The sequence below is a fragment of the Danio rerio genome, chromosome 16 (assembly GCF_049306965.1).
Source record: "Danio rerio strain Tuebingen ecotype United States chromosome 16, GRCz12tu, whole genome shotgun sequence".
NCBI classification, from domain to species: domain Eukaryota; kingdom Metazoa; phylum Chordata; class Actinopteri; order Cypriniformes; family Danionidae; genus Danio; species Danio rerio.
This window is the reverse complement of record NC_133191.1, coordinates 7960397-7982281: the sequence shown is the minus strand read 5'-3', so window position 1 is coordinate 7982281 and position 21885 is coordinate 7960397. Positions and strand designations below refer to the sequence as shown.

Below are 21885 nucleotides of genomic sequence, written 5' to 3'. Positions count from 1 at the left end.
TCTCACTAGCCAAGTTATAGAATGTAAACATGTTTATTTGTCTGACGACTTCATTTGTTGGTCTCATCTTTTCAGCAATTTACAAACCTAAGGATTGCTCATGTTTTCCCTTTCACTGCATTTTGAATTAAGTGTAAATGTATAAGACAAATGTGATTAGCATGGACCAGAGTGTGTGATTAAAATACCCCACATCAGCATCTGCTTGGGCTGATGGGAAGCTCTGTGAATGCCATGAATTCCAAGCTAATTCCAGCTTTGATGACAAGACGTCGACCCTAGCTCATTGGAATAATATGCCCAGGGATACATTTTTGGGAACTGAGAAGTATGTAGATGTGGCTACTTCTTTCTTGTGGGCTGCGTCCGAAACCGCCTACTACTCAGTAGGTACTCCATTTTAATTTAAACATACTACTTGGCCGTTTGAAAAGTATGTTCTATACAGTATGAATGTGAAAAGTATGAATGGAATTTGGACGTACTACATCCACCATTTTGACATAGTCACGTAACGTACCTGCGTCATTTGCATCGCTTTACTCCCATTCATGAATTCGCTCGCGGGGCATCATGGATTAGTGCAGCGTGCATGGGATGCGCACTCCAGAATCTCGCTGGAAGTAAGTCATTTGGGTACTTCTCGCATACTGTTTTTCGATATCTATGAATTCGGACATACTACCCGCCTCGCATACTGATTTTAGCATACTGTATAGTATGGAAGTATGCGGTTTCGGACGCAGCCGTAGTTTTGCTTTTATAAATCCACTAGAGAGTGCTGTGTAGATTTTTGACAATCTTAAATACGTTACTGGGCCATGTTTTCTAATACGTGCCATCTTTTTGTAAATCCCCCAGGGACATTTCTGCATATCCTAACATCCTTTGGTCGGTCAGCTTGTCATTGTGCATGATATTTCAGCTTAATATCGACTGACGCATCCAGTCCCTTTGTTTTCAAATCAAACTAAAAAAGAAAAGGCATCACAGCTGCGTGCTTTTGCCACAATCTCACTCTACTTTGGGTTTCGATGTATTTGGTTTCAGAAACCGTCCTTCACCACACTCACCAGTGTCATGGTTGCTAGGCGACAAACATAGTCCTCAATAGGCTTGACCGTCCCATTTAACGACACTCAGTTCAACCTTTATGGACGCCTTCAAACGATGCAGCCTCTGAACTGGGACACAGAAAGAATCATTTTTAGACAGAGCTCAGAAATTTAACCCTGGGCCACAACATAAAAGTGCACATTTAAACACGCCACTAGCACATTCTTCATCAAATAGTCCAACTTGCCTACAGGTTGTGATACAGAAGCGTCAAAGACTGTCAAAGCAAAGTGGGAACTGTCCCATTTTCCTCGGATAGGCTTTGTGTTTAGCCTGCTTTATCATCTTGAAGTTTCAGGAAGCTGTCCTTTAGAAAATGCTCTGTACACAAAAAAAGTTTTGGGTTGTACTGAAGGACAGTTTGATAATAAATCTTAGCCGTTGATTTCCAGGCCAAACAATTTAGCTTGTTTTCACAGTAAAACACATCATCTCTGCAACATGGTAACAGATGACTGAAGCCTCACCTTCTGTCTTTGCATGTTCACTTCAGTGTCTTTGTGAAGTTATACCAACACAATCTCACTGAAATTCGTAACTTTTTGATTTAGAGGCTAATTCGTATGAATTCGTACGATCTAATTTGTACAATTTAGGTTGATTTGCTCATCCCCCAATGACGGTTGGGGTAAGGGGTGGGGTTAGGTGCCACGCCTCCTTTTTAAAATCGTACAATTTTGTACGGCTGAACTCATACAAATTAGCCACTAAACTGGCAAAACGTAAAATACTTACATTTTTCTCATGAGATCAGGCTGGTTATACGGTACATCTATGAATACACTGTAAAAAATGGCTGTGATAAAAGAAAAAAAAAACGGTAAAAATGCTACAGTAAAAATTCGTAAGCTGGTTAACAGTATGTTTCCTTTATATATATGGCAAATAACCGTAAATTGACTTTCCTAAAATTCCCTGCATGGCCATGGGATGGACATGGTCAGCAACAATACTAGGTGGGCTGTGGCGTTGACACAATGCATAATCGGTACTAATAGGCCCAAACACAATTTTATTGTTTTCTGTTTAATCCACCTAAATTTGTAAAAACTAATAGGTTAATTTAATTCCCTCATGCTGTCTTACTTACCTTAATTGCTTTTGCAGTTTGAAGTTGATTGAACATAAAACAATTAAGTTGTCCCAAAAAAAATTGTGTTGTTTCTACTCATTTTAAATAAGCAGTTTGAATAGAGAAATATTTCTTGACTGTAATTACAGTTGAAGTCAGAATTATTAGACCCCCATTTATTTTTTTCCCCAATTCCTGTTTAACAAAAAGCTGATTTATTTCCACACATTTCTAATCATAATAGTTTTATTAACTTATTTCTAATAACTAATTTTTTTTATCTTTGCCATGATGACAGAAAATAATATTTGACTAGATATTTTTCAAGACACTTCTATACAGCTTAAAGTGACATTTAAAGGTTTAACTAGGTTAATTAGGTTAACTAGGCAGGTTAGGGTTATTAGGCAATTTATTGTATAACGGTGGTTTGTTCTGTAGACTATCGGGGAAAAAAATAGCTTTAAGGAGCTAATAATTTTGACCCTAAAATTGTGTTTAAAAAGTTAAAAGCTGCTTTTATTCTAGCCGAAATAAAACAAATAAGACTTTCTCCTGAAGAGAAAATAATATCAGACATACTGTGAAAATTTCCTTGCTCTGTTAAACATCATTAAAGTAATAATTAAAAAAGGGAAAAAGAAATGAAAGGATGGCTAATAATTCTGACTTCAACTGTATGTTCATGTTCATGTTTTGTATCAATACAGTAGCTACAAACAATGAAGTGTAGCATAGAATTGATAAGACCAACTGTCATTAGAGCCTCTAGAACACCATCTGGATTTGCAAAATAAGACTCACACGCATAGGCACACATTTCAGGACCACCAACTCCCATTTCCTTTGTTCTCGTGTTTCTACAAAGAATAAGCTCTGAAGCAGGAAATGAAAAAGACTGAAGGGAAAAGGTGGTCTAAGATGAAAAGGAATATGACAGACAGCCCCCCTTTCTCCCTTTCAAAGCACATACAAAAAAGCAACCAAACACGAGAGGTGATTTTACCTTTTCTTTCTTTTAGGACTCTTTGTTCTCCTAAAGAATTTCATGATGTCTTGTGTTAATTAACTGTGGAAAATGAGACAGAATAGAACGGGACTGCTAAAGAATGCCAGACACCTATTTTTATTTTTTTTAAATCTACTTCATAAACAAAAAACAATTACGAACTGCTTTACGAATAACTGACACATTTAAGTTCTGAAGAAAGCTTACAAGAGTACATGTTATGAAGCAAGAAACCCTATTTGGGCTTGAACACACAAAAAAAGATTATTTGAAAAAGCTGTAGCTGGCACACATCCATATTAATTTAGCCACTTTTCTGTAAACTACTCAAAGCAGGGTGTACATGCTTTCATGTTGTTGATGCAAAATTCTGACCCTACCATCCAAATGTCCAAGCAGAAATCGAGACTCTTCAGACCAGGCAATGTTTTTCCAATCTTCCATTGTCAAATTTTGGTGAGGCTGTGCGAATTGTAGCCTCAGTTTCCTGTTCTTAGCTGTCAGGAGTGGCACCCGGTGTGGTCTTCTGCTGCTGTAGCCCATCTGCCTCAAGGTTGGACGTGTTGTGTGTTCAGAGATGCTCTTCTGCAGACCTCGGTTGTAACGAGTGGTTATTTGAGTAACTGTTGCCTTTCTATCAGCTCCAACCAGTCTGGCCATTCTCCTCTGACCTCTGACCTGGCATTTGTGCCCAGAGAACTTTCTCTTTTTCAGACCATTTTCTTTAAACCCTAGAGATGGTTTGTGAAAATCCCCGTAGATCAGCAGTTTCTGAAATACTCAGAACAGCCCATCTGACACCAACAACCATGCTATGTTCAAAGTCTGGTAATAAATACTTACATTTTTTTATTTTATTATTTTTTTTGCATTTTCAATCTGTCTTAACTTTTTTGATTTGGGGTTGTAATTGTCCACCTCTGTGTACCCTGTTTGCGTTAACATTTCCCTAAATCTAACGCGCCTTCAAATAAAGGGCATTTCTGAAATTGCTGCATTAATCTAAAGTTGTCACTAAGATACAAAGCAAAGTCTCAAACTCCTACACACTCCCTGTGGCGGCTCCATAAACACTTCTCCATGTGCAATCATAATCAAGACTTTCCCCAGTGTCACTTTGAATATAAGATGTGCATGTGGATCTGTTCTGAGGGTTAGTCATGCTAATCAGTGGAGGACAGTGGGGGTGTTTTGCTTGCTGATTATGCCAATGAGAGGACGACTAAGGACCACTCAAAAATAACTTCAACAAGCTCAGCATTAACATTTTAAAGTTAGAATTTGTGAAGCTGGAACCCTGATTCGAATCCTGACTGAAAAACTAAACACTCACAACAACAAGCACCAGTGACCTTCGATGACCATGGAGACACAATGATTATTGGTGTTAAAATTGTGCCACCTTGTGGATGAAACAGTAACTGTTAACATTACTATTAACTGTATATAGCCTACTGAAACAGCTGTCTTGCTTGTAACTAAATATTGCAACATTACTGTTTATTTAAGAGGCGTTTCACTTTTTTGATAATCAGCATATTGATATTTTTTAAAAAATGTGCATTGGAATGTATTTTAAGACACCAAATCCATATGGTGGAAAATAGACCAAATATACAGTAGCCTATATTAAAAGAACACTGCACGTTTTGAAAGCAGGCTTATATTTCAACTTCCCTATAAACAGTTGAGTTTTACCATTTTTGAATCTGTTCAGTCGATCTCTGTGACGGGCATGAGCGCTTTTAGCTTAGCATAGCATAGGTCATTGAATCAGATTAGTCTATTAGCATCTCGTTCAAAAATTACCAAAGAGTTTTTATATTTTTCCTATATAAAGCTTGAAACTTCTGAAGTTACCAGTTACTTCTGTAGTTACTCTGTAGTAAGACTAAAAGAAAAGGAAACGTTGCTAGTTAGTTCAATATGTCTAGGAACTAGTGTGTTTCTGACGTAATAATCATATAACTTTTATTATGTAAAATGACTGCAGCCGGCACAGTGATATTACACTGTCTGAAAATAGTTCTGAATCATCACTCACAAATGTCTCCATGGTTGCAAGATTCTCAGGCGGCGCATATTTTTGAGCAAGATGCTAATGGTCTAATCCAATTTAATGATTTATACTAAGCTAAGTGTTCACACCAGACCCAGATTTGGTAAACAAAAAATTGGTAAAAATCAACGTTTGGTGTTGGTAAGATTTGTTTGAAAGACATCTGTTATTTCCAAAAAAAACTACATTTCGACTGACAATAAAAACGTAAAAGTAACATTGTACACATATATACACTACCTGACAAAAAGTCTTGACGTCGATTCCAGTTTTAGGAGCAACTTCTAGTTGATCATTTGGAAGTGGCAGTAGGTAGATTTTTCTGATGAATCATCTGTTGAGCTGCATCCCAATCATCACAAATACCGCAGAAGACCTATTCGAACACCCAAGATTCATTCGTTCATTTTGTGGTCGGCTTATTCCCTTTATTAATCCGGGGTCGCCACAGCGGAATGAACCGCCAACTTATCCAGCAAGTTTTTTACGCAGCGGATGCCCTTCCAGCCGCAACCCATCTCTGGGAAACATCCACACACACATTCACATGCACACTCATCACTACGGACAATTTAGCCCACCCAATTCACCTGTACCGCATGTCTTTGGACTGTGGGGGAAACACATTCAGTATGGGGGAGCACCCGGAGGAAACCCACGCGAATGCAGGGAGAACATGCAAACTCCACACAGAAACGCCAACTGAGCCGAGGCTCGAACCAGCGACCTTCTTGCTGTGAGGCAACAGCACTACCTACTGCGCCACTGCTTCGCCCACACCCAAGATTCTCATAGAAATCAGTCAAGTTTGGTGAAGGAAGAATCATGGTTTGGGTTTACATACAGTATGGGTGTGTGCGAGAGATCTGCAGAGTGAACGGCAACATCAACATCCTGAGGTATCAAGACATTTGTGCTGCCCATTACATTACAAACCACAGGAGAGGGCAAATTCTTCAGCAGGATAGCGCTCCTTCTCATACTTCAGCCTCCACATCAAAGTTCCTGAAAGCAAAGAAGGTCAAGGTGCTCCAGGATTGGCCAGCCCCATTACCAGATATGAACAATATTGAGCATTTCTGGCATAAGATGAAGGAGGAGGCATTGAAGATGAATCCAAAGAATCTTGATGAACTCTATGAGTCCTGCTAGGCTTTCTTTGCCATTCCAGATGACTTTATTAATAAGTTATTTGAGTCATTGCAGAGATGTATGGATGCAGTCGTCCACGCTCATGGTAGTCATACTCAATATTCATTCTTTTTCCACTGCACCATGACTTTATATTCTATACTGTACATAAGCAGCCATCAATCAATCAATCAATCAATCAATCAATCAATCAATCAATCAATCAATCAATCAATCAATCAATCAATCAATCAAGCAATCAATCAATCAATCAATCAATCAATCAATCAATCAAGCAATCAATCAATCAATCAATCAATCAATCAATCAATCAATCAATCAATCAATCAAGCAATCAAGCAATAAATTCGAACTCTAAACCTTCATAACGTAGTATAGCTTTACTTTTGGGCAGTTTACATTTTAATTCATTGTATTAATTAATTAATAAATTTTAATAACTCAAAAAAAAAAGAAAATAAAATCTGACAAACTAATGAGTAACTTGTTTCTGGTCAAATAAAAATACATTTGCAGATAATAATTGAACAATACATTAAAACATGTTTCTTGTTTATTATGTACTACTAAGAAATACATTTACAGAAGAATCAGAGCACTGTGCATTAGACATACACAACAATAAAACTGTTTCATTGAAATCATTTTAAGGAATACATTTTCATTGTATTATTTATAAGTATTATTGTTTTGCATAATTTCAAATGAAAAATTAACCGAGACCAAGCTAAAAACAAAACATTAAACAATTTGTAAAATAAAATTACATTCATGCAAGTGGCTTGCGATCTTCATCTTGTGTTTGTGTTTCATATGTTGTGCTGTTTATGCTCCAGATTTTTTAATAGACACACATTTAATAGAGGAGACTATTCTCTTACTAGCAATGTTTAACACATACAGTAAGTACAGATTTAATGAGAACACTTTGACGTGATTGCTTTTCTGCATGAATGGCTCATTGGGATCTGATCCAAATTAATAAACTAAGTACACTGTTTAGAGTGCCAGTATGCCTCTGTAAGATCTAAGCTGATTAAATGCTGGTAGCACTTTATTTTAGTCCTGTTTTCATGTACGTCTACTTATAATAGACAACACATAAACTCGGTAATAACTAATAAACCTACCCCTGAACCTAACCTTAACCCAAACCCAGTACTTTCTTAAAGATCCCCTAAAATCAAAATTAAAGTTTGTTTTTGAGGGGTGTTAGTATCCGTATGTCAGTTTTAAGATTATCCATAAGCTAGTGTGCTTCAAAACAATGACAAAATTCATGTTCACAAGATGATGATGATTAGCCAAACAGTCGACGCCGACTTTCGGCCACTTTATGGATCGTAATTTGCCACGCTTTCCTATTTCTGTATGCTTCTTTCAGTTGTTCCATTTTCAAGTTCACTTCAGTCTTGATTGTGTCCAGCCATCGTGTTCTCTGACGCCCTCTTCTTCTCGATCCACTGACTGCTCAAAGCATTAAAGCTGTTTCCATGGAGTTGGCTCGCATGATATGACCAAAGAACGAGAGACGCTGCTTGGTGATTTTGCCCTCTAGCGATACATTTTGTTTGACACGCTCCAGAATCGTTTTGTTTGTGATCCTCGCTGTCCATGTATTATTCGCCTCCAGCACCACAATTCGAAAGCATCGTTCACAAGATACAAACATTCAAAACCTGCCTTTCGTCATTGCCGCCAAAATAAGTGATCAATTTTTATTAATTTACCTCATGCTTTAGTTTCTTATCAAATCTTCTGACCAATCTAATGCTCTCTGTGGCTCAAATTGGTCATGTATTCACATTAGCAAACATTCATAAGAGAATAATAACCTATACTTTTTTTGTGGTTTACGAGGACGCAAATGTGTATAGAATGTTGGTATTACAACACTGAGTTGATTTACGAGGACATGCCGTGTGTCCTTGTAATACAAAACTCTTACAAATCATACTTAATGTGGTCTTTTCACATTCGAAATTTGTCACAGATTTCATGTAAGGGTTGGATTTAGGGCCAAATATTAAGTGTTTTTACAGTATAAAATACATTACAGCTGTGGAGAGTGCTTGTAAACCACCAAACCATTGTGTATGTATCGGTTTTAGTGGTACATGGCTTGTGTCCTCATAATGTAAATGCTTTAAAATCATATTTAAGCTTTTACATTTAAAATTTGCCACAGGTTTCCTGTGACGGTTGGGTTTGGGGGCCGTATGCGTTTTAACAGTATAAAATTCATAACCATTGTGGGGAGTCCTCGTAAACCATCAAAACTAATGTGCGCATGTTTACTGGTTTTAGGGGTTTATGACTGATTAATAAGATGTATATGACATTGGTATTATAACACTAAGTTGATTTATGAGCACATGGCTTGTGTCCTCATAATCCAAATGGTTAAAAATAAGATTTAAGCTTCTTTGCATTTAAAATTTGCCAGAGGTTTCCTGTGAGAGTTTAGGGGTCGTAGGCTGTTTTTACTGTATAAAATACATTATGTCGATGTATTGTCCTCGTAAGCAACCCAAACCTATGTGTGTGTGTACTGGTTTTAGTGGTTTATGAGTGGGGATGATATGGATATGACATTGGTATTATAACATTAAGTTGATTTATGAGCACATGGCATGTGTCCTCATAATTCAAATGAATAAAAATAATACTTTTTTCACATTTAAAATTTGACACAGATTGCATGTAAGGGCTGGATTTAGGGGTAGGGCCAAATATTAAGTGTTATCGCGTCCAGTGAAGCAGATTTTGATGCATAATTGAAGCTAGTAAACTCAAATGTTGACGCATCTATTTACGTGCGAATTGCACGATTTATCCACGCGTTCCGCGTCTGGTGTGAACACAGCTTAAGAGGATTCCTTGTTCTCGAGTCACATAAAAGATTTGTTCAAAATGAATGAATCATTCAAGAATGACCCATCACTATTGAATGTTTAGCTTTACGCATGTCAAGGCACTTCAGGGGACCTTTAAGTAAGAACACTACAAGTACCCTTCTAATATTTTAAAATAAAGTGCAATCGAGATGCTTCAGAAATGGCACAGATAAGAAGAGATAATATTGGTCAAAAAGACATTACTTTTCACATTTTATGAGCCATTCCTACAGAAATTCAAGTTCATTTGTCTTAAATATGTGCCTGCACATGCACACACACACAGTAAACACACACATAAACGTCATTCACTCACACTGCAGTTGGATCCTCAGCGTTGGTCGGATTCTGCTCTCATCTTATCTGATTGCTTGCCAAATAATTATGGCAAAGATGGTGGCCACTAGAGACAGGACAAGAGCCAGAATGCACATCCTCTTGCGGGACTTTCTCTAAAATGTGTAAATAAAATAAATAAATCAGTAGTTCAAAACAGTACAGAAACATTGCATATGCAGCTGTTAAATACACCAAAGGTTAAAAGTTTGAAGACTCTTGAAGTCTCTTAGGGACTGATCACATTCGTCTGTTCACATTGCTTTAGATCAGAGCCCGTACGGCCCGCAGGGCGGATTAGGCCCACAAAGGGGTTTAATCTGGCCCGCGAGATGATTCTGTAAAGTATAAAAATGAGCTGCAATTTTTCAATAAACGAAACTGCTATTCCAATTGTGTCCACTGAATAGTGTAATAGCAATTGCAAACTGTTAATTTAATCCAATTCAGAATACTGAATCAGCATCGGTTTCACAGCATTCTCAGACAGAAAGACCACAGTTATGCCCTGCCATACCACACTGAGGCGTTCTCACAAGGAAACGTAACAATTTCACGTTTTGTCAGTTAAGTGGCTAATTTGTACAAGTTCAGTCGTATAAAAATGTATGATATAAAAAAGTAGGCATAGCACCCAACCACAACCCTAAACCCAACCGTCATTGGTTGATAAGCGAATCGTACTAAATTGTACAAATAAGATTGTACGAATTCATATGAATTAGCCTCTAAATCAAAAGTTACGAATTGCCGTACACGAACACTCGAAACACTTTTTTAGAGTTTATGGGCCCTATCATACACCTGGCACAATGTGTGCATTTGCTCTTTACATAGCAAATGCATTTGCGCTCATATGTGCGCCCATAGGCGTTCTGGTCTAAAAAGGAAGGCGTTCTGATGCGCACTGCTGGCGCGTTGCTATTTTGAGAAACTATAATAGATTTTTCATTAGACCAAAACAAACCCGGTCTAAACTCCAGCGCAGAGTTTCGCCTCGCTTACACACTTCTTAATAGCCTACACACAAGATGTAGAGCAATTTGCAAATATCTTTCCATAGGAAAAAAGAATATATATACAGGATATAAATATAAAGGATTAAAATATTACAAAACATATTATTTTCTAGCCTACATAAATATGTAAAATCACTGCTTTTATGTCATCTCGGGAGGCTTTTTCAGTTCATTCATAACAATTTGCTTTTGTATAATGTTATTATTATTAGCAGTATTATTTATTATATCCATATTTATATTTGTTTTATTAAAAACAAGCTTAGATTTGCCCACCTGCAAGTTTTAGACCATATGGGGCACAGCATGTGTTTTAGGATATAACTCAGGTTTTGAACACACTTCGTTATTATTGTTCATTTATTTTTTTGCTGGAAATTAGAACTGAATTTAGAAATAGTTTTGAAACAAATATTTGTATATATAAAGACACCTTGTCTCATTATAACACTGTTCAGTGTCGAACCTTGTGGACAAACTACAGTAAGTAGTGCAAAAACAATTTAAAGCATATGTGTATGTACAATATCGGTCACATTCACTGTAAGCAATTTTTTTTTAAAATGTAGTAGTATTTCACAGTATTACTGTTTTTGTATTTTCATAAAATAAATGCAGCCTTGTTAACACTTGTGTGCTGTTGGGGATGTTTTCATCACCTCTGGGGTGATTTTGAGTCTTAATTAGGCCACAATTTTCTTTGTGTTTCAGAGAAACTATTATTATTAATTCAACAGTACACGCTGGGCATTTATTTGTGGCTTATTTTGCCACATTGACTTCCACTATAACTACATTTTTTATTGCAAAGCCATGACATATAATCCATACAATCAAGCATTCTTGGTTGTTGCTGGTTTCCCCTGTTGGGAAAAGGTCAAATTAGTAAATTTGTACTGTTGATGGCATCATGGCATTTCCTAGGCCCAATACTTGTGTTAGATGGGCGCATCACGGCCAAGAACTAACCATTCAGGGGGACTATGTGCACCCAATGATTCAAACATTGTATCCTGAAGGCGATGCCGTTTGTCAAGATGGTAATGCAAAAATACACACAGCAGGATTGGTGATAGAGTGGTTTGATGAACATGAAAGGCAAGTCGAACATCTCCCATGGCCTGCACAGTCACCAGATTTAAATATTATTGAGTCACTTTGGGGTTTTTTGGAGGAGCGAGTTAGGAAATATTTTCTCCAATAGCATAAAGTAGTGACCAGGTCGCTATTCTGCGAAAAGAATGGCTCAAATCCCCTCCAACCACTGTGCAGGACTTGTATCAGTCATTGCCAAAACAAATTGATGCTGTATTGATTCTACGCAGACGAGCGGGCGCTGCCATTTGAATCTTTTTGGCACGAGACTTCCGGTCTCATTCACTTCCATTCATTTTTAGACATTAAAAATTGCTCGTTTCGCTGTTTGATGTTGCAAACTGATATTTCCTTGTTATATTATTCTACTTGGTCTGTATAGTCATGCAAACATTTGTTTGTAGAGCAAGTAGTTTGACCGTTTTTTGCCGTTTATTATTCCTAGTCATTTCTCCCATAGGTGACTGAAACGGAAGTTCTAAGACAATCGCGAAAACAGGCGCACTTCCGCATTTTAGAATAAGGCTGCAAAAGGAGGCCCTTCACAATACTAATGAATTATTGTGGTCTTAAACCAGGAGTTTTAATGTCATTGTCCAACCCCTGTATATATAAAGAAATGAATGTCATATAAATGTCCATGGTGAACATACCTGGTAATATGCAGCATGCTGGAGCTGTTCGGCCCCTCGTTCCACATGCACCTCTGCACTCTCTACATTGGCTTCAATGCTATCTGTGTATCATGACATGACAAAACCAGGGTTCAACAAAACAAAATAACTGTGTGGAAATTTAAATGCCTTTTAAAACAGTTTAGAAATAACTAGACTAACCTACCTATCATGTCACCCTGGTCGTGGATCATAACAGCAAGGTCCTTGAAGATTTGATTCACATCCATAATGTCTGACTAAATCAAGACCAGAAAGCAAATAGCACATAATACTTTAAAATCGGACAACTCCCATAAACACAATAGTCTTAATAATTATGTAAGAAATTAGTAAACTAAAAAAAGTGTTTGAATGCATATGAATCTTCAGGACATTACTTATTCTTATTGTTGTTGTTTAGTGATGTTGGATTTTTGTATGTAAGGTGTGCTCACCTCCAGCTGACGGATATTGGTCTCTCTTTCTTTAATAAGCTCAAGGTCCTCTTCTGTGACAGGCTCCTCTTCTGTCTGCATTCTCCAGCCTTCATTCCTTTTCAAATAAAAATAGCTATGAATATTTCAGCTTTCAGATCTTTTACTATTGTATTAATGCATTTAAAAAATAGATACACATTAAAGGTTCCGTGAAGTGCTTTGAATTGTGCATTTTTCTGAAACATGAAGACTGGGCGGGACATATAGTAGCTCCTTATTAAAAAAAAAAAATAGCCAATAGCGTTTAGTTCTATCACAGCTCTGCCAGTGAGAGTGGTTGAGATCAAGCGCATCAAATCAAAAGCAAATGAGAAGCATCTTGAAGGGAGGCAGGGCATGTAGAGAGCATTTGATTGGTTAAAAGATTTGATGAGGAACTGAAGTATGAGGTAAGGTTAAAAAAAGTTGTTCCAAGTGACAAACTGCAAGCTTTGGATGTTTGTATCTACTACATGCAAACTGTATCACTGTTTTTGAGCACACTAGCTTATAGATAGCATTACCACTAACATACTTATACTAACACCTTTTTTTTTCATTGAATGGGACCTTTAAATCAACTTATTATACATACTGTATCCTGTGTTTTGGATGTCTATTTTGATCAAAATAAAGGCTCATGAGGGTGTTGGATGCCTGGGTTCAGTTTAGGGTCAAATAATGTATGAAGGCTAATTAGAGTTAACATTAAGGGCCCTATCATACACCCGGCGCAGTGTGGCGCAAGACGCGGCGCAGTAGTCTGTTGGTAGTTTTCAGCTTGGCGCAAGAGTCGTTTTGAGGCGTTGCGCTGCGCTGTTTAAATAGCAAATGCATTAGCGCTCATTTTTGCGTCCATATGCGTTCTGGTCTAAAAAGGAAGGCGTTCTGAGGCGGACCGCTGGCGCGTTGCTATTTGAGAAACTATAATAGATTTTTCATTAGACCAAAACTAACCTGTTCTAAACTCCGGTGCAGAGTTGCGCCTCGCTTACGCACTGCTTAATACGCACAAGAGAGCAATAGGCAAATATCTTTACATATGAAAAAATTTAAATATTAAGGATATATATAGTATATAATAAGAATAGATTTAAAATATAAATATAAAGGATTAAAATATTACAAAACATATTATTTTCTAGCCTACATAAATATTCTTTATCTCGGGAGGCTTTTTCAGTTCATTCATAACAATTTGCTTTTGTATAATGTTATTATTATTAGCAGTATTATTTATTATATCCATATTTATATTTGTTTTATTAAAAACAAGCTTAGATTTGCCCACCTGTCAGGTTTTAGACCATATGGGGCACAGCATGTGTTTGAGGATATAACTCAGGTTTTTGAGCACATTTTGCTATTATTATTCATTTATTCGTTTGCTGGAAATTAGAACTGAATTTAGAAATAGTTTTGAAACGAATATTTGCGCTTAACAAACAAAATTATTTATTTATAGACTAATTGATGTCTGTGCGTAAAGGTTTCCCTATCCAAGAGCGACAGTGAAAGTGATCTATTATCTCTCATTCTCATGCAGTAGATGCTCTGTTTAACAGTTTTCGGTTAAAAAACTGTTAACTGTTTACTAGTGAAGTGCTCATTTTTTCCACTTATACTTACTTTGCGTCCTGTAAATAGCAAATGCGCTCTTGGCGCGATGCAGCGGACTCTTAAAGGGAATTGGAGATGAGACTCTAATTGGTTTATTCTCAAAACACACCTATAACTCATTAAGAAAATAAACTCAACCCTTTTAGAACATGCGCAAGGCAGATTTCCCGTCCTTAAATTAGCAAAAACGCGTCCTGACACGCCCTGAAAGCGTTTGCGCCCTGCGTTTTGCGCTCTGCGCATGGACCGTCGAAATAGAGCCCTAAAGGTGGAATATGTAAGTTTGACATCCAGTGGTTCAATTAGGGATTGCACTCCTGGTTCAAAACACATTTTCACTCTGCCCCTGCTCTGATGACCACACGCAAGCGCAGTTTGTGATTTGATGACATCAATAGGAGCGAGTCTGACTACCCTAAAGGCTGATTTAAATCTTGTTTTAAATAAAAGCAACGGCACGTGATAGAAAGAATATTTGCCATATTAAAATGAGTTTTTGTCCTAACAAACCCCTGACAGTTCTATTTTAGAAACAACTTCTACTGTATTTCTCACAGGTGAACAACAGAAAACTGTTAATAATCACCTAAGGTACAAATCATGTGCTTTATTCAGTGTTAAATGCTAACAATGTGAGTTTGAATGCCATTTTACATGCCATTTATTGCTATTCTACTGAAAGCAGCAGCAGATAGTTTACCTCAGATCTTGAAAATAAAATAAACCGTTTGAGATTGAACTTTAGAACTGTGATTCAGTTCAAGTCAACCCATATCAGTGATTCAGCATGTACATTTAATAATGTTACAGAAGTTAAATATTTAGTAATTAGATTGTATACCTAACCAAAATATTGGAGTGCAGTAAGTGCACTATTCTGTGCTTCTGAATGGCTGTATTTTAATTTCCGTTTGTGTTGCGTGTGGTGCAAACAGCCAAATTGGTTATCACAGCAAATCTCGTCAAGTAGCATGTTGTTAGGACACAGGGTTACACTAGAACATGCTCACCAAATGTTTATGTTTGTAATATTTATATTATTTGCTAATTAATAACCACCTCATGTGGAACTCATTCACTCTCATTTCGGAGTCTGCCACTGTCCACCAGAGGTCGCATTTTTGGTCACGTGCACATACTTTAGAAGCTTTAATGACTAAATGAATCAAATATGTAGTTTTCCACCAAGACAACCCGGGAGGATTGCAATTTAATTGGGTAAACTGGCATTCTGCGGGTTAAAGGGACCAAAACAAAGACATTCCGGCATGGAAAACACATTTTCAAAGCAGAATATTTGAATTTAGCATTGTAATTCTGATAAACAAGAATGTTCACTTAGCATATTTCTTAAGCATCTGTATATATAAATTTGGGAAAGGCATGAGGGTGAATAAACGATAACATTTTCAGATCTTCTGAGTGAACAGTTACTTAATTGTGTCACAAACAAATAAGCTAGACCTACTTTTCAAATGTCACAAGCTGCTCATCTTGATTGAGCTCATCCACCTGCAAAATAAAAGCCATTTTTAACCATGAAAACTACTTTAGATGAATTCACATCACATACTACTTAACTAGGTACTCTACTATTTGTATTTAAATGTGCTTCATGAAATGTAAATTCTATATAGTATAAATGTGATTATAATGATTAGGTGCATCCCAAATGGCATACTTATGCACTATTCTACACCATTTTGTAGTATAAATAGTGTAAGTAGAGGGTTTACACTGAATAATAATAATAGTAGGCGAGGAAGTGGCGCAGTAGGTAGTGCTGTCGCCTTACAGCAAGAAGGTCGCTGGGTCACTGGTTCAAACCTCGGCTCAGTTGGCGTTTCTGTGTGGAGTTTGCATGTTCTCCCTGCCTTTGCGTGGGTTTCCTCCAGGTGCTCTGGTTTCCCCCACAGTCCAAAGACATGCAGGGTAGGCTAAATTGTCCGTAGTGTATGAGTGTGTATGTGAATGTGTGTGTCGATGTTTCCCAGAGATGGGTTGCGGCTGGAAGGGCATCCGTTGCGTAAAAACTTGCTGGATAAGTTGGCAGTTCATTCCGCTGTGGCGACCCCGGATTAATAAAGGGAATAAGCCGACAAGAAAATGAATGAATAATAATAATAAAAATAATAATAATAATAATAATAATAATAATAATAATAATAATAATAAGTGCACTTTAATTACACAATAATACACTCGTTCAACTGGTAAAATGAAGTGTGAAATGGGAATGCCAGACCGCATAACTTTAATTATTTTGGATTGTAAAAGCAAGATTCTCCTACAAGAGTGATTATGGCGCCTCCGATGGTGAATGCGGTTATACTCATGGCAGGTAATATTTGGTCATTTATTTCACTAATTTGGCAACCGACAAACGTCATCAGGGAAACGGTTTGAATTTCCGCTTAGTAAAAAAACATTAGTGTTCCAATTGGGATGACACTACATGCATATACTATGCTGCTAAGTGTGTAAGTGCATAAGTACAAAGTGCACTAGTGTATAGTGTGCCATTTGGGATGCAGTGATTGAAATCCAGACACACTTCATCTGCCATTTTGTCATTGTCACATGACCATCCCATGTCAGTTTAGCAACTTCACTCTCATTCATAAACTCTACCTTGTGGCATCACAGGATAATAAAGTGTCCATTTGAAGCACACTTCAGAGTCTTGCCAGAAGTAGTATGTCAACTGAGTACTCTTACTGTTTTTCTAATGTTATACATTTGAAACAATGTAATTATTTATCTATCCTCTTGTTAAGTGTGACATCACGCAAAGCGGCTTACGGGTCCAAGGGATCTATCAAATTGCATAGGGAGACTCATCAAATGTTAATAATAAACGTTTTCAAAACGCTGTAATACTTTCGAAAATTACGATCGCAATATATATATAAAGTGGCGGTTGAGTTTATTTTTCAGCTGTTACCTGGAATCTGGATCCAGCTCGTGCCCTCGCAACTGATTCCCGCTCCCTCTCTGCGGCTCGCCGTTGGACCACTTGGAAATTGTTGAGAGCAGCTGAGAAGTCATTCATCAGCCGGTCTTTCTGAATCCTCTGCTGACGCTGTAAAGAGCATTAGGATTAGCACATCTGGTCAATATGGCGCGAGCTGCAGGTTGATAATAGAGGGAGGAGGGGGGTGGGTAGGGAGTAGAGTACACTCACCTGTTCTGAAGGGGACTGTGGCTGTGGTAAAGTGCCCAGGTCTTTCAGGTGTCTGTTGGTCTCTTTTGCTAACTGGTTTGTGTAGTGCTGCACTTGCTGGCTGTTTGCAACACAAAGAGATTTGAGCCAATGTAATGTATGCCAGCACAATTTAAATTTTACATTGAAAAAAAAAAATTATATGGCCCTACCCCTAAACCCAATGCAAGAAACCCGTTGCAAATTTTGAATGTCAAAAAAACATCTTAATAGAGTACAACTAAGGCGACACACCAAGCTGACAGTTGGCCATTGGGCTACGTTAGTCCGACTATTTGATTTGGTGTGCTCCACACATTGCCTCCCATTAGGTTAACTTCGGAATTCATTGGCCCAATTCAGCATGTCCAATCGGCGTCATCCGTCTGCTAAGGAGAGCACTCTAACTGGTTATTTTGCAACGAATCAGAGCGCGAGTGTGATGTAGTGACATGACATAGCAAGCAAACAATACTAATCAAGAAGAAACACAGAGGGAGTGACAATTACGGTGGTACTTAGCTTTGTTTGAGCTTTGCATATCTGTGTCGTAAGCTCAGGTTACCCATTGTGAATGAGAAAACACATATAGCCCTCTGTGGAAGTGCACGTGTTATTGCACAGGTGCAGAACTTGCAACGATTTGGTCCAAACCGAACCAGACGTGAGCCGACGTAAGGCAACAACTCAGCTGGGTTTTGTCAGCTCTAGTTGTTTGGTGTCGACTTGATGTATACCGGCCTTTAGTCATTGAACAACTTAGTGTAGCTATAAACCACATAGACCTGTACACCAACACCCCCCTCCCCCTCTTGTGGCTCTGATGTGATGAAAATAACGGCACTCACAGTCTGTCCTGAAGTTCAGGTGTGTCTGGTCTCGTGCCAAGTTGGAACAGCATGCTCTTGATTTGGCCAGCTATGCACAGAAAATGTGAGACATTATAAAAGGTAAATTATATACACACACACACATAAATGCATTTATAATTTAATGCATTTTATTCATTCATTTATTTTCTTTTCCAATTAACACTTGGATGTGCCAAAACTTTCTTCAGTTGAACAAAGAGAAAACTGAAGTCATTGCGTTTGGGAACGGAGATGAGGTTCTCAAGGTGAATGCGTACCTTGGCACTAAAGGTCAAACGACAAAAAATAAGATCAAGAATCTTGGTGTGACTCTGGAGTCAGATCTGAGTTTCAATAGTCATGTCAAAGCAGTAAGTAAATCAGCATACTATCATCTCAAAAACATTGCAAGAATCAGAATGCTTTGTTTCCAGTGAAGTAACTTCTTCATGCTTTTATCAGCAGCAGGGTGGATTACTGTAATGGACTCCTCACTGGCCTTCCCAAAAAGACAGTGAGACAGTTGCAGCTCATCCAAAATGTTGCAGCCAGGATTCTGATCAGAACCAGAAAATCAGAGCACATCACACCTGTCCTCAGGTCTCTACACTAGCTCCCAGTTACATTCAGAATAGACTTTAAAGTATTGTTACTGGTCTATAAATCACTAAATGGCCTAGGACCTCAATACATTTCATATATGCTCACTGAATACAAACCTAACAGATCACTCAGATCTTTAGGATCATATAAACTAGAAGTTCCGAGAGCTCAGTCAAAGCAGGGTGAATCCGCCTTCAGCCACTATGCCCCCCGCTGCTGGAATCAGCTTCCAGAAATGATCAGATGTGCTCCAACATTAGGCACATTCAAATCAAGACTGAAAACACATCTGTTTAGCTGTGCCCTTACTGAATGAGCACTGTGCTGCGTCGACAGATCGCACTATTATGCTTTTCTTTTCTTTTTCATTATCTTATAACATATTTTAACACATTTTTATCTGTTTTATTTATTTTTATTCGTATTTTTATAATTCTTATTATTTGTTTTTATTTTCTTACTCTTGTTTCTTTTATTCCTGTTTATGTAAAACACTTATAATTGCCTCTGTGTATGAAATGTGCTATATAAATAAACTTGCCCTGCCTTGCTTTTCCACTTAGTCCCTTTAACAATACGGGGTCGCCACAGCGCAATGAACTGCCCATTAATACCTATTCAAACTAAATAGTTAAAGATTTAACAGATAATGCAATCTTTTCTTTAAGGAACTCTTCGCCAAGTGAAAAACATAATTCATAATTTACTCATCTTGAAGCCATCCTAGATGTACTGTACAACATGCCTTTCTATTTCAGACAAACACAGAGTTATTAAAAAAAAAAAACTTCCCATATTTTTTATAGGATTTGATGCTGCCCCAGTTTAAGATTTCCATAAAAATAATCCATATCACTACAGCGTGTTATTCAATGCTCTCTAAGGGGAAAAAAATCTGTATTGACATACAGTAAGAGCCAAGCTATCACATATGAAGTAGGACATAAACATGGATAATTTTAATATAAATAATAATACAAATGTACAGGATATCCAAAACTGCCAAAATTCTAATTTAAGATTTACACTATTTCATCGAGTAACATGTTTCTGGATCAATATCTGTGTTTCCAATCAGCCAATTAGATTTAAGGAATACGTTTACAGTTATGTTTAAGTTTAGGCTTACATTTAGGGTTATACAAATCTACATCAGTATATTAATCCCCTCTGATTTTGGGAATAATTTACAGTAAGGGTTAGGCTTATCATACATAGGCTACTTCCCTTGAGAATGTGCAAACTGGAAAAGCATTAAATGTGGATATTTTTCTGACAAAAACTAATTCCTTCACTACAGAAACCATCTTTACCCATGGAGTCGTCATGTGGATTATTTTTTTAAAATTGATGTGTATGTGTAGAAAAAAAAATCAAGCCAGAAAATTACTTTGTGTCATTGTTTTTGTGCTTGTCTAAAAGAAGAAAGGTGTCTTCAGGGTCAGTAAACTGTTTACACTGCAAAAAAATGCTTTTCTTACTTAGATCTTTTGTCATGTTTCTAGTCCAAATAGCTAAAAAATTCCTAATTTAAGAATAATTTTCTAGACAAGCAAAGCATATTGTCTTGTATTGAGAAATAATATTCCAATATTAAGTGAGTTTTTCCTTAATACAAGCAAAATAATCTGCCAATGGGGTAAACAAAATAATCTTACGTCAAAAGAAAAAACAAGATTAATTTGCTTACCCCATTGGCAGATTATTTTGCTTGTTTTAAGGAAAAACTCACCTAATATTGGCATATTATTTCTCAAGACAATATGGTTAGCTTGTCTAGAAAATGCTTCTTGACATAATAAATTTTAGATATTTAGACTAGAAACAAGACAAAAAATCTAAGCAAGAAAGGCATTTTTTGCAGTGTAATTGCACGCATTTCATTTAAACGATCACTTAAAGTGTGTCTGCAATATATCTACTTACTGTTTTGTGTGATTTTCTGGATGTTTGAGCTGCATGTCTGCGTGAGGTTGTTGAAATCTCTCGGCTGTGACTGTGAGTGGCTGCTGTCCATCATTCCGTAAGACATGATGACTGAAAAACAACAGCTGCATGATCAGATGCCATAAATCACATTCACTTTAGGTTAACTGTGTTCGCGCATTAAATATAAATAAACGACTTATTTTATGTACAGGTTACACATTTCTGAAAATAGCAGTAGATAAAACACGTAAATGAATAAACCTGAAACAAATACAGAAAATGTAGGCTACTGCGTACGCAACGCAACACATTTCACGTCGGTAATGGCTCAGCAGGCCTGTCGCTGCAATAAAACAAGGACTAATTATGTACGTCTGAAATTATGTAAATATGCTTGCACGAATGTCAACAAAGCGAACGGTTTCAATACGTAAAGAGTGAGAATGAATCGCATACCTGTAACTGTGATGCTCAGATGCGGCGGCGATGCGCTGCTCCTCTCACAGAAATCGAAATGAATAGAAAGGAAACACACGATCATAGCGGTAACACTAATAGGCGGAGCTTAGATTTCTGTTTTGACGGGTCTACTTTAACTTATTTCTTTTATTTGCTTTGTTAATGTCGCTTAATGTTAATGTTATTATTATTATTTCTATAATGTGCAAATTATTGACTAGATAATATGACTAGAATCACGCTGGACCATTACAGCTGTCATGTGTTACTTTTGGGTTTTGGCAGTGAAACAGCCTAGCCTACTATATTCAAGTGTATTATACATAGTATAGCT

General features: G+C 37.3%; 1 protein-coding gene across 1 annotated transcript; it reads right to left on the bottom strand.

The window, feature by feature from the left end:
- Window positions 1-6943: 6943 nt before the first annotated feature.
- On the bottom strand, window positions 6944-21645 carry stx12l (syntaxin 12, like). Its single transcript, XM_692489.9, has 10 exons — window positions 21549-21645; window positions 21090-21200; window positions 18558-18627; window positions 17692-17791; window positions 17452-17589; window positions 15976-16019; window positions 12867-12963; window positions 12596-12668; window positions 12409-12491; window positions 6944-9757 (listed from the first exon to the last, which is right to left on the bottom strand). Exons 1-10 carry the CDS (start codon window positions 21631-21633, stop codon window positions 9665-9667), a joined length of 894 nt encoding a protein of 297 aa, XP_697581.5. The 5' UTR covers window positions 21634-21645; the 3' UTR covers window positions 6944-9664.
- Window positions 21646-21885: the final 240 nt, after the last annotated feature.

Excerpts from the sequence above, each read along its gene's own strand:
- stx12l (XM_692489.9), bottom strand. The coding sequence starts at position 21,633 with ATGATCGTGTGTTTCCTTTCTATTCATTTCGATTTCTGTGAGAGGAGC. Across the intron at positions 17,590-17,691 it reads CACAGTCCCCTTCAGAACAG|CGTCAGCAGAGGATTCAGAA; the intron begins GTGAGTGTACTC and ends TGCTCTTTACAG. Across the intron at positions 12,669-12,866 it reads CCAATATCCGTCAGCTGGAG|TCAGACATTATGGATGTGAA; the intron begins GTGAGCACACCT and ends GTCTTGATTTAG.